General features: G+C 65.2%; 1 protein-coding gene across 1 annotated transcript in view; it reads left to right on the top strand.

The window, feature by feature from the left end:
- ASS1 (argininosuccinate synthase 1) overlaps window positions 1–12052 on the top strand; it is a 40008-nt gene that overhangs the window by 9636 nt on the left and 18320 nt on the right. Inside the window, exons 5-9 of the mRNA XM_062207373.1 lie at window positions 307–495; window positions 4035–4091; window positions 5669–5743; window positions 8153–8223; window positions 8540–8570. Of these exons, the coding sequence (XP_062063357.1) occupies window positions 307–495; window positions 4035–4091; window positions 5669–5743; window positions 8153–8223; window positions 8540–8570 (423 nt within the window). The remainder of the gene's footprint in view (window positions 1–306; window positions 496–4034; window positions 4092–5668; window positions 5744–8152; window positions 8224–8539; window positions 8571–12052) is intronic.

Raw genomic sequence — 12052 nt, 5'->3', positions numbered from 1 at the left:
GGACGGCCCAAAGTATCTCCAGATTTGGCCAAATGTCCCCTGGGGAGCAGAAGCACCCTGTTTGGGAACTACTAGATCTTAGGTGGCAATTAAGTTTCAGCTTGTTGGGGGTGGGGGGTGGTGGAGTGTATCAGGATTGATTGGTAATGTCTAACGTGAGTGCAGAGGGAGAGTAACAGTGTGGTGTGCTGGAATCAACTAGCGATGGCTGCTGTAGTGGCAGGCAGAAGGGGAAGTGGGGGGCGTCTGGCCTGAGCCCTGAGCCCAGTCCCGGCCAAGACCCCGCTCATGGCCTTGTCCCCCCAGGTTTTCATCGAGGACGTCAGCAGGGAGTTCGTGGAGGAGTTTATCTGGCCGGCTGTTCAGGCCGGCGCCATGTACGAGGACCGCTACCTGCTGGGCACGTCCCTGGCCAGGCCCTGCATCGCCCGCAAGCAGGTGGAGATCGCCCAGCGCGAGGGCGCCAAGTACGTGTCTCACGGCGCCACCGGCAAGGTGAGGACAAGGACAAGGGGCCGGGGCCTGGGCAGAGGGAGAGGGGGCGGGGCCTGTGAACAGATGGAGGCAGCCAGGGGGGCGGCCCTGGCAGTTCCAGGCTGGGGCCAAGATCCCAGCGGGAGGCTGGCGACTGCGACCCCCAGCCCTCCACGCCGAGAGTCGCGAAGACTCAGACCTGTCTTTGGGGGTGCAGTGCAGCCCGAGGGAAAGCTGTGGGCGCGCCGCCCCACCAGGCCGTCCATCCTCAGGGCCCTGAGTCGTGAGTGCTTGGTTAGGGGGCTGCCGAGCCCTGCAGTCAGCAGCCCTGGCCGCCCCAGTGCCAGGCGGGTGGAGGTGGTGAGGGGGCCCAGGTCCTGGTGGAGGAGATGCATGATCTGGCAGCTGGGGGCCCGCGGACAGGAGCCGTGGGCAAGGGACCCAGGCAAGAGTGTGGACAGGGAACAGTGTGCCAGGCATAGGGAACAGCCTGTGCAAAGGCCTAAAGACGAGAGGCCCTGAACAGCGGTCTGGCTGGGAGCAGGAGCTGTGGCCATGGGAGAAGCGGTGGGGCCAGGGCTAGGCTGGGGCCAGCAGGTTAGGGAGTGAGGCTGGACTGAAATGCTGGCTCCTTTGGCAGGAAGGAAGATCTGGCCAGGAAAGCCGGATCCCAGACGGGAAAGGCACTGTCAGGGTTCAGCAAAGCGCGGTCAGGGCTGGTGGAGGGAGTGGGTGGGTCTGGCGCTGGCCAGGGAGGCAGCCCCCCTGCACCCTATGCCAACACAGAGGGCTGGGAGTAGCCACCAGCGGTGTGCTGCTCCTCCATACAGCCACCAGAGGGCGCCAGAGGCCTGGGTTTGAGGCTTTCCAGGGGGAGGAGGTGGCTGGGGCTGCTGTGGTCCCAGTCCTGGCTCTGCAGGGTTGGGGTGCAGAGAACCCCTCTGCCAAGATCCCGCGGCCACCTGGGGCCCTGGGCTCCTCCCGGAAGTTCACAGTCAGGGCCCTTGAAGGAGGAAGTCTGACCTGAGACACAGCGAGGGATCTCTGAGAGCAGCGGGGGTGCCAGGCGCCTCCGTGCCTCAGTTTCCCCTGATTACTGAACCCTGGAAGGCCCGGCAGCCCATGGAGACAATTTCCAAGAACTAGGGGTGCCTGTGGGGGAGCACCGGGACGGCCTTCCTGGGTGGGTTCAGTGTCTGATTGGCCGAGGGTTGAGTGCCAGTGGCCGTGGGTGGGGGGTGTCTGTGTGGGTTCCCGCGATCGAGCAAGAGGGAGGCTGTGCGGCTGCAGGAGTCACGACCAGGGCTGGGCAGGCAGGAGGAGGGGCTGGGGCGCAAGCAGGTGATGGGGGTGCGCTGGGGGGGTTCTAGCCGGGGGGCAGGCCTTCCTGAGCATCTCGCCCGGCCCCTGGCTCCTGGTGCAGGCCGTGGGGGTCCTTGTTCCAGCCTCACTGACCTGCTGGCCCGGTAGAGGTGTGGGGCGGGGCTGAGGCCCAGGAGCCCAGCAGGGGCTCAGGGGGTGGCTGAGGGGTGGGAGTGCTGTAGGGGGAGGGGTGTGGGGTGGCCGGAGCAGCCCGTGCAGACGGGCACCAGCTGCCTTCAGCCTCTGTGCCAGCCTGCTCCCTGCCCGCCCAGAAGCCGGGCTGAGCCCAGGTTTGGAAGAGGGGCCCGGAAACCCGGCACCGGTGCAGGGAGGCAGGGCTTGTGTCAGTGACGCCATCTGTATGGCTGTCCCGGGGGCAGATGGGAGACCCGGGGGGTGCTGCTCCGCTCCTGGAGGTCCCAGGGCTAGGGGAGAGCCACACCAGCCCCCGGCTCTGCCCCGGACAGGCTGAGCCTGGGGGACCTGGGTGTGTGACATCTCAGAGGAGCTCGGGCTCCTGAACAGATGGGGGGTCCCCGTGGCAGCCTAGACGCCTTTGTGCTGGGGAAACCTGAAGCCATGGTGGGGAGGAGAGGGGGCGACAGGACCCCGGGGGCCGCAAGTGAGTCTGCCCGTGAGAGCCGCTTGCTCCCGGCGTGATGCGGCCCCTCTCCCCTGGGTCCCCATGTCCCCACGGCCGGGTGGTAGAAGGGAGCTCATCGGGGCAGAGTCAGCACAGCTGCCCGCGCGTGAACGGTTAGGATGGCCGTGTTTGCTGTGTGACCCCAGGCAAGTGGCCTCGCCTCTCTGAACTTCACCTTGTCGCCTGCAAAGCAGCTGGAAGTCCTGCGGCCCGAGGGGCAGCAGCCTTTGCTTTGTGCTCATCGAGGCGCCTTGTGCAGGGTGCAGGAGCTGGCTGGCGGGGGACCCCCCACCCAGGCCCCAGGCGGCATCCATGGGGCAGCCCGGACCCCCCCCCCCCCGCCCCCTCCGAGGCCCCCGGCTGCGCGGCGAGAGGCTGGAGCTGGGTTTCCGCGCCACCTGACAGGCTCTGGAAAATAACATGTTATTCCGCAGCCGCTGCCGGCGCCGCTCGCCCGTGCAGTTTTCACAGTAGGCGAAAGGTCGCTCTGTTATTTCTGCGGGGCCCCGCGCCGCCAGCCCGTGGGGAAGCGGGCAGGACGCGGCAGCAGCCCGGGCTGGGCTGGCCGGGGCCAGCAGCCTGCCTCCCCCTCCCGCTCCTCCTCCTCTCCCGCGTTGCAGGCAGGGCGACCTATGTGGGGGTGCCAGGGCCCCAGGGATGAGCCCCCTCCCGCTCTGAGCTGAGACACACGGGGCCCCCTGCGGACTCCCGGCTCCATCTCCTCCCCCAGCTTGGCGGAGATGTGGCCGCCCCGGGACCAGGACCCCGGACCCCGTCTGTGGCGTGGGCAGCTCAGGGGCTGCCTGGAGGGGGCCCCTCAGGCCTCTCCCAGCTGGAGTCTCGGCTGTGGCCCCTGGGCAGACGTCTCCTGCACCCTGCACTGCCCACAAACGTGTGGCACTTGAACACACGGTACACACACGTGATGGTACACACACACTCTGCATGGTGGACACGCATGCTGGCACACACCCACACACTGCGCAGTGCACACACATGGTGACATGCGTGCACACACGTGATGGGACTCACTGTGCAGTGCACACACATGATGGCACAGTGCACACATGTGATGACGCACATGCCACACGTGTGATAGGGCCCACACAGGTTGCACTGTGCACATGTATGATGACACACATGCATACTCTGCACACGTGTGGTGACGCGCATGCGTACTGTGCACTTGGCCACAGGCCCACATACATGATCTTACTGCACACACCCCTCTGTGTGCCAGCCCCCGCCGAGGGGTCGCACCCCTGTACTCAGATGTGCTCACGTCCTGGCCCCCCCGGCTCATGCACCCCCCCGACCTCACAGCAGTCAGGACACCCACAGCCTGGCACACGCACTGGGCACGTGGGGTCCTGCACACGCCGCGTGCCCACGGGGATCGAGTCCTGAGGGCGCCGCTGGGACGGGAGCTGGGCCCTCAGCCTCCACAGGCGCCCAGGCTGGAGCTGCCCAGCGGCAGCGGGGTCCCTGGGGGCTGCCCAGAGCAACCTCAGCCCTCCCCAGCCCGCGTGGCCCTGACAGGCCCTGTCTGTTGCAGGGGAATGACCAGGTCCGCTTCGAGCTCACCTGCTACTCGCTGGCGCCCCAGATCAAGGTGAGAGGCAGCTGCTTCCCTAGGGAGGGGCCCTGGGGGGGCGGGGTTCTAGGAGGTTCTACAGGGCAGGGGCGGTGCCCACGGTGCCTGTGGATAGCACGGGCTCTGATCTACGGGGCTCCCACGTCTCACACCAGCCCCAGGCAGCCACTTCCTGCCTGCCCATTCGTTCTTCCTGGAGGTGTGGTCCAGGGGCCTGCCCTCGGCCTTCCTGGCCACAGGCTGGCACAGAGCTGGCACTGGCCACCAATTTCTGAACCCCTCACAGCCACCAAGCTGTGCCCTGGATCCTGCCTGGCTGCCCCCGTCTCACACCCAGTCCTGGACAGGGCACCCACGGCACGCCACCCAGGTGTGCAAGTGCCTGCAGGCCCCGTCCTGCCAGCCACCACCCCAACCTTGTGCCTGCCCGTGGGCCTGGGCCTGGTCCACCCAGCCGGCCAGCCACTCCTCCAGTGTCCACTGTGGGGGCGTCAGGCCGGGGCTCCTGGGCCAGAGTGGGGTGGAGCGAGTAAAGGCCAGCCCTGTGGGCTATTTCTGATTCCTCTGATAGCCACGCCTACAAATAGAAGCCGTGGCGTCGTCTCAGTCCCCGTGTCTCTTACTCAACACCTGTGCCCAAGATGCACCCCATCCACCTAGGGAGCGGGAGTGAGGCCACGCCCCCTGGCCTGCTGCTCACCCAGACTCTGGTGGGCGCCTGGCAGTGGGGCTCTCCACAGCGGCAGCTGGATTCGAGCCTCTTTGCAGCCACTTTGGCTAAAGCTGCCGAGGGTCTGCTCCCTCGTGGAACCCCAGGGGGCTCTGGGGGTTCCCATTTTCCCCCTTTAAGTGGACGATCTGTTGGTGCCTGGGGGTGTGCGTGGCTGAGCTCTGAAGTCTGTCAGGACCCCGCCCGCCAGGCCGCTGGGAGGCACTGCAGAGCGGCCGCTTGGCGACTGGCCCCCAGGCCCGCCCTCCTCTGGTTCCCACTGCAGGTTTGGGGGCCAGGGTGTCCAGTTTCTGGGCCTTTGTCTGCACCCGCCAAGCCCCGAGGGCTGAGAGGGGCTGCGGGGAAGGAGCCGGCAGAGGGGACAGGGACAGGGTGTGCCCAGCGCTGAGCCTGGCCTGGGGGCTGAACACCGCCCCCACCCCGGGGTGCCCTACCCCAGCCTGCCTGCCTACTGCTGGGGCCTGCCTGTCTCCCTGGGTGGGGGCGGGCGTGGGGGCTCTTCTCAGGGACCCATCCCCGCCCCTCTCTGGCCAGCTGGCCCCAAGTGAAATGAGTGTGGTTCCTGCCAGACTCTGTCCGACTCCCTGGGGTAGCTGGGGCGGGGGCGGGGTGGGTCACCTCTGGACCCCACCGCCCACCAGCAGTGGCCTTGAGGCCCGAAGGGGACACAGCCGCTCTGGCCGGGAGCCTAAGCCTCTCCTGTCCCACGGGACAGGCTCCGTCCTCACCCCATGTAACGGGGACTCCAGGCTGCACGTCATGGACCCCATCCTCTCGGGGGGACAGGGGCCAGCTGTGCTGTGAAAGGTCCAGGGGGAGCCAGCAGCTCTGCCCGCCCCGGTCCTGACCTCTGCCCTGTGCCTAGGTCATTGCTCCCTGGAGGATGCCAGAGTTCTACAACCGGTTCCAGGGCCGCAGCGACCTGATGGACTACGCCAAGGTAGGCCACGCTCTCCCCCACCCTGCCCGCGTCCTGGGCTGGGCACCTGCGAGGGGGGTCCCGCTCCTCCAGCCCCTGTTTTCTGGTGGGGGTGGGGTTCCCCGCACTCCCCCATGCCCGCCCAGTTGCTTTCCGGGGAGCAGGTAGGCGCTCGGAGGGGCCGGCCGCGGACAAAGCCGTCGGTGGCGGCAGCCCCTCTTGAGGTACAAGTTGCAATAAAACACATTAGAAGTTTTGCATCAAGAGTCGGAGCCGCTCCCCGGGGCACCTTTCTTTTTAGCGACTCCATGGCAGCTCGTGACAAACAGCCTCAATCAATCAGACGGAGGAAGGCGGCCCGGTGCACACACCAGAAAATTGTTCAGGTTTCTAAATAGGAGGCGCCGCGGCTGGCTGTGCGCGCGCTCTCGCGGCTGAGAGGTGCCGCGTGGTGGGGGACGCGCCCTGCCCCTGCAGCCAGCATCCCATTAGGGCCGGGAGCGCTGGGAGGAAGGACTTTCTCCACCATCTGTTGTTTGATTATTAAGGGGGGAATTTACAAGGGCAAGACCATATGTTGCCAAACAAAGTGTCAAGGAGCAGAGCTATTAAGGGAACTGGGGCTGGCTAGCCCCCCCCCCCCGCCACCCAACGTCCCCTCGATGACACGGAATGGGGCGTGCGTCTCGTTTTTAAGAAAAATGGTTCGTGAGCGCTGCCCCGTCCACCCTCACGCCTCCAGTCGGGCCGCCATGCCTTGGTCTTCGCTCGGTTCCACGGCCCTGGCTTTCCCAGCAGCCACCACTGCCTTGTGGCCTGCCCCGCCCTGATCTGGGGGACAAGCGCTTAGCTGTCCCCAGGAATAACCTGTCCAGCAGGGAGCGCTGCCCCCTGGGCTGCCCTCCCTCTTTCTGGAGGTGGGGCAGGGGGAGGTCCGACATGTTCTGGGGAGGGAGGGGCGGCAGGGCGCCCAGGACATGTCCAGGATACCGGAGCAGCCTCAGGCTTTGTCCCACATTCAGAGCCCGGCGGGGGCTGAGACAGGAGGCAGAGCCCAAAAAGGCTCGCAGAACCCCTGCTCTCGACACCCAGAGGTGGCCGAAGCCAAAGGCCGCTCGGGCAGGTGCCATCTTGCCCCAAACCCATCGCCCAAGGCAGGCGAGCTCAGAACCTCTCCCTGCTGTTGCCCCTGGAAATCATTTTTAAAAAACAAAACAAACCAAGCCAGAACCCCAAGGCGAGGCCTCGCGTGGGGGACCAGAGCACCCTCCGTGCATGCAGGGCTGGGGGCCCCAGGCACAAGGGCTTGGCCACCTCTTTGGGCTGAGGACTGTCCCTGCCACTGTCCCATCTGCCCCGCCCCTCCCCTCCTCACCTCCGTGCCACTAGATGGGCAGAGAGAGGACAGAGCTGACCCCACACTGCCCCCAAATCAGCAGCGGCTGTGGGGAACCTGGCGGGCTCTCGACCCCCACACTGAGCCCCTCCCCCGGAAATTCCGTGTCCGGATTTGCCCACGTGGCTCAAGTGGAAGCGTGGACAAATTCTAGAGTGGACAGCGACTTACAAGTTAGGTCTCCTGGCAAAGCCTAAAGACCACAGAGGCGAAACCTCCCCCTAAGGTTGCATGAAGAAACCACGGTGGCTTCCTGGAGGAGGCCCCCCACCCCGGGGTCCTAACGGTTCTTGGAGTGAGCCCTGGAGCCGGAGAGAGGAAGCTGGCCTGGGAGATGCTGCCAGCGGGGGGCGGGCCACTCACTGCACTCGGCAGGGGGTGGAGCACCTGGGCCGGCCTGGGCTCCAGTTCCATGTCAGCATGGGTGACACAGCTCGCTGAGGCCACCAGCCTCATCTTGGTCCCCAGAGGCTAAGTAGGGGGCCTCCGATGACGGCGTCCACTGGCCTGTAGCCCAAGGTCACGGTGGAAACCCTTGTTCCCCCTCAACGGAGCAGTGGTCCCTCTGGGACTCAGAGTGCCACTGGGCCCCAAGCCACTGGGGCTGGGGCTGCCTGGGGTGCTCCTGCCGCAGGGTATGTGAGTGACGCCAGGCCCGGGGAGGGGCGGCTCCCGGGGCCGCCAGCCACGTGATGCCGGACGGCGTGGCGGGGGCCCCTGCCGTCACCTGGCCCTGGGTCCTCGGTGGGAGCTCAGGCGGTCCTAGCATCTAGCTGACGGGCTCATGGCAGGAGGTAGCGAGCTGCTGCAGGGACACACTCGGCAGTGTGCACTCGTAGAATGTTCTAGAAGGAACCTCTGAGAGCGGTCCTCCAGATGCATGATCTTACAGTTTCTACATGCTTATGTCCGTCAGTGAGACCCTCACTCCCTCCCCCAGGCAGGCTAGCCAGGGGAAGGAGTGGGGCGGAGTCTGGGGCCATCGCCACCTTGAGAGCCCCTCACGGCTGCCCTGTGTTGTCTCTCACCTGCAGCAACACGGAATCCCCATCCCGGTCACCCCCAAGAACCCGTGGAGCATGGATGAGAACCTCATGCACATCAGGTGGGTGCACCCCGGCCGCGGCCCCGCCCTGTGGGGCGGAGAGGCCCCCAGCTCCGTCTGCACTCACTGCCCCTCTGCCTCGTGGCGTGGGGGGCCTCAGCCAGGCCACGGGGAGCAGGCACCCCACGGGTGGAGCCCGGGGTAGACGGCTTCTGCCGTCACCAGCAGGATGGGCAGGAAGGGGCTGGTAGCAGTCGCTTGGGCAAAGAGGAAAAAGCCACTGAGACTGCGGTCCCAGCAGGACGTGGTGGGGAGGGGGTGGCCTGGCTGTGGCCCCCATATACTGACCCCCGCCCCCTTCCTTCTCCCGACACAGCTACGAGGCTGGAATCCTGGAGAACCCCAAGGTAACTGAGCGTCCCCCTCTGTCTTTGCTGGTAGCCGCTCCCTGCCAACGCAGTCCGAGGCATTGGGAACCTAATTTGAAATTTCACGGGGGCGGGCTCAGAGCTGGGTGGGAGCCCTGCCTGTATCCCCGCCCCTCCCCACCCAGCCCCCTCTTTTCCTAATTGCTGCTGGATGAAGGGGAAGGAGGTTTTTGAGGGCAGCAGAGAGAGTGTGTGTGTGATTGTGAGACAATAAAGAAGTAATTAGGCAGATGAGACACTTGTGGGTGGGCCTGGCCTGCGATGGGGGGCGGGGGAGGGGAGTCAGAGCCCCAGGACCCAGAGCTGGGCCCTCAGCCCTGTTTGAAGTTTAGGGTTTCTCTCTCCGGGGGGTTTCTTTGTGTCTCCCCCTGCCCACCGGGAGTGGGGGAGCGAAATCTATCACGGGAAGAGAAAAATCTCTTTGTCCCCGAGGGAGGGACCAGGGAGGGACTGTGTCCTCCTGGACCAGCCCTGCACACCCCGGGGTGGCTGGTTTGGGGGTGGGGTGGGCTGCTGGGCCTGGGGGATCCAAGAAGAGCAGCTGGAGAGGAGGAGGCCCGGGGGTGCGGGCGAGGGTAGAGCAGGCCTGAGCCCTGCCCGGGACCCCAGGTTGGTCCACCGGGGTCTGGCGCCTCAGACTGTCACCGACGTGGGCGAAACAGGCCGTGCCAGCCTGAGTTCTAGCCAGCGCGTCTGTGGGGCTTGGCCTGGGGTGTGGGCTGCGGGGGGCGGGCGGGGACCAGTGCCCAGCCCAGGGCGCCGGCTGCCCTGTACTGCCCCGCAGGGTCTGAGCCAGCCACCGTGGAACGTGGCACTCGGGACAGCGGCACCCTTGCCCCCTGGGGGCTGCCGCCTGCTGGCCACAGGTTTTTCCAGTTCACGCTCTGCTGACCCCGAGACACTTAGGCCAGCCCCTCCTAATTAGCCAGTCAGTCAGCACCGAGGGGGGCCGTGTGGCCAGGCAGGGGGCCCACTCCCCACGCCTCTCCAGGCAGCCAAGGCCCTCCTGTCACCAGACAGAAGGAACCCCGAGAAGAGGCAGGCCGGCGGGGAGCCGAGCAGAGTGGAGGCGGGAGGACATCCTGTGGGCAGGTCCCGGCCCCCTCAAAGCCTCCTGCCTGATGAGGGCCTTGGCTGGCCCACACCCTCTGTCCATCTTGCTTCCTGTTGCTGTGCAAGCTTGGACACATTACTCAGCCTCTCTGAGCCTTGTGTGCAAAGTGGCAAGGCCCCCTCCTCAGGCTGAGATCCTTAGAGGACCCCTCAAGGGCCCCACTCCTTCTCAGACAGGCTGGGCGGGGCTGGGTGTGAGTGGAGGGGGCACCCAGGGCCCAGCCGCCCTGGCAAACCTGGCCACGGGGGACTCTCCGGGGGGGCCCAGGCTGGGGGCTGCACGCCAGGACCCCCCGCCGCCGTGGCCACAGCAACATCTCTGCCCTGCACTCCCGTGCGTGGACCCGTCCAGTGGAGCCGGTGCCCCTCCCCCTCTCCCAAAAAAGCCCCCCGGCCTGCGGAAGGGAGGGCTTCAAGGCAGATGGCTGGGCCATTTTCTGCCTCCGTGAGGGCTGATTGAAGGGCAATGAGGCAGCTAATGCGAAGAAAGATAGACATTTACTTGCTTTAACTTCATACGGCCGCAGTGAAAGAGTTCATTCAGGCGCCGGCCCGCCAGAGGTGCTGGGTGAGTGAGCCCCGCGCGGCATCGATCATGCCTGCACATCATGGTTTAGCGCATGGGCCATTTGCTGCCAATTTCTCCTTCTCCAGCCCTCTTTCATGCTTTCTTTCGCCCTCCCCCCCCCCCACTCTCTCTCTCTACCTCTCTCTCTCTCTTTCTTCCCTCGCCCCTCCCTGCGGCAGCGCCGCCCCCTCCCCCCCATGACATTGGAAGTGAGCCCTCCTGCTGGGAGGGAAAAATAGATGGCATTGATACTCACCAACAAACTATTTGTCATTTGAACTGGGCTTTTAGGAGAGAGAGTAAAAAAGAAGGCAGGCGCCCCGGGCCACCTCGGAATGCAAAGCAAATGTCATTTTATTTCTATTTAGTTATGTTATTTAATCGCCCAGCCGGGGAGGGGGGCTGTCTTCCCAGTGCACACCTCCTCCTCCTTGGCTCTGCAGGTGGAGGTGGGCTTGGGTGAGGATGGGGACCCCAGCGCTGGGGCCCTGGCTTTGAGTTAGACCTGGGCTGGGGGAGTCCTGGGCGGGTCGGGAGAGGACAGTGGGGTTGTGCCCAGCCCCTGCTCCTTTTGCCCTCTGTCTGTGCCCAGGGAAAGTGGCTTCCCAGAGCCCGTGAGACCAGAGGAGCCTGCTGTTCTCAGAAACCTGCCCAGACGCCCACCCTGTGGCTAACGGTGCCACCTCTCTCCCACCCCAAGCCTCACACTGGCCCCCAGCCTGGGCTCCATAGCAGCTGAGATAGGAAGGGGTCGGGGAGAGGACCGAGCCGGACCTCTGCCCGGTGCCTTGGTTTTCCTCCTGGTACACGGGACCGTCAGGCCTGGGATCAGTAAGACCTCTGCAGGAAGCAGGTGGCCCAGCCGCACAGCTGTTGGAGGTGAGGCTCACCCGCGGGCCCTGAGCTCAGCAGAGCTGCAGGCACCTGCTGTCCCGGGCGCCAGCACAGCCCCACACTGCGTGTACCTGCCTGGCATTTTCACGTCCAGAAACAAACTGCCTGTGCACTTACACTGTAAGCCCGTCGAGGGCAAGTCTCAAGTCCCCCATTTCACAGGTGGGAAAACTGAGGCTCGAGCAGGTAAGGCAGCCTGCCCAAAGCCCCACCCGCTGAGACCCTGACTCCTGGCTCGGGGGTATTTCCTTCACACCCAAAGTCCCACACCTCCGAGGGCACTTTAAAAAGTGTGTAAAAAATGAAATTGAAAGATAACACCAGCGAAATCCTTGCGCGGTTTCTTCAGTAGCATTATTCTCCCGTGAGCTTTTTGAAAACCCTGCCCACGTGTCCCGGGCGCTGGGTGTCAGACGGGGAGTATGGCACACAGATCCCGGCCTGCATGGAACTTGCACCTTCCAAGCCGGTCCACTCCTCAGCCTCCACTTCCTCATCTGTAGATGGGGTTCACGGCGCTCGGGCTGCCGAGGACCCAGAAGCAGCTGTGGGGGAAAGTGAGGCGGGGACGTGCCCGCCAAGGGACGATTTCAGGGCCTGCGGTTCCCAGGGTGTCGGCAGGTGGACGGAACAGCTGGCCTCGGGATGCCCGCAGCAGGGACCCGAGCAGTCAGGCCCCAGAGGCCCCCAGCCCCACAGTGGCAAGTGTCCAAGCCACAGCCTGGGGGAGCGGGGGAGGCACGCAGCAGCCCCCGCCGCCACCGCGCCGAGGCGAGAGGCCCATTTTCCAACACGCTCCAGAAAGAAAATGTGCATAAAGGTTGATGTGTTTTCAAATGGGTTTTTGCTTTCCTCTTCTCTTTTCTTCCTGTGAGTATTAACCTCG

The sequence above is a fragment of the Lepus europaeus genome, chromosome 12 (assembly GCF_033115175.1).
Source record: "Lepus europaeus isolate LE1 chromosome 12, mLepTim1.pri, whole genome shotgun sequence".
Classification (NCBI taxonomy): domain Eukaryota; kingdom Metazoa; phylum Chordata; class Mammalia; order Lagomorpha; family Leporidae; genus Lepus; species Lepus europaeus.
Note: the sequence above shows the minus strand (reverse complement) of the source record. Positions and strands in the feature narration are given on the sequence as shown.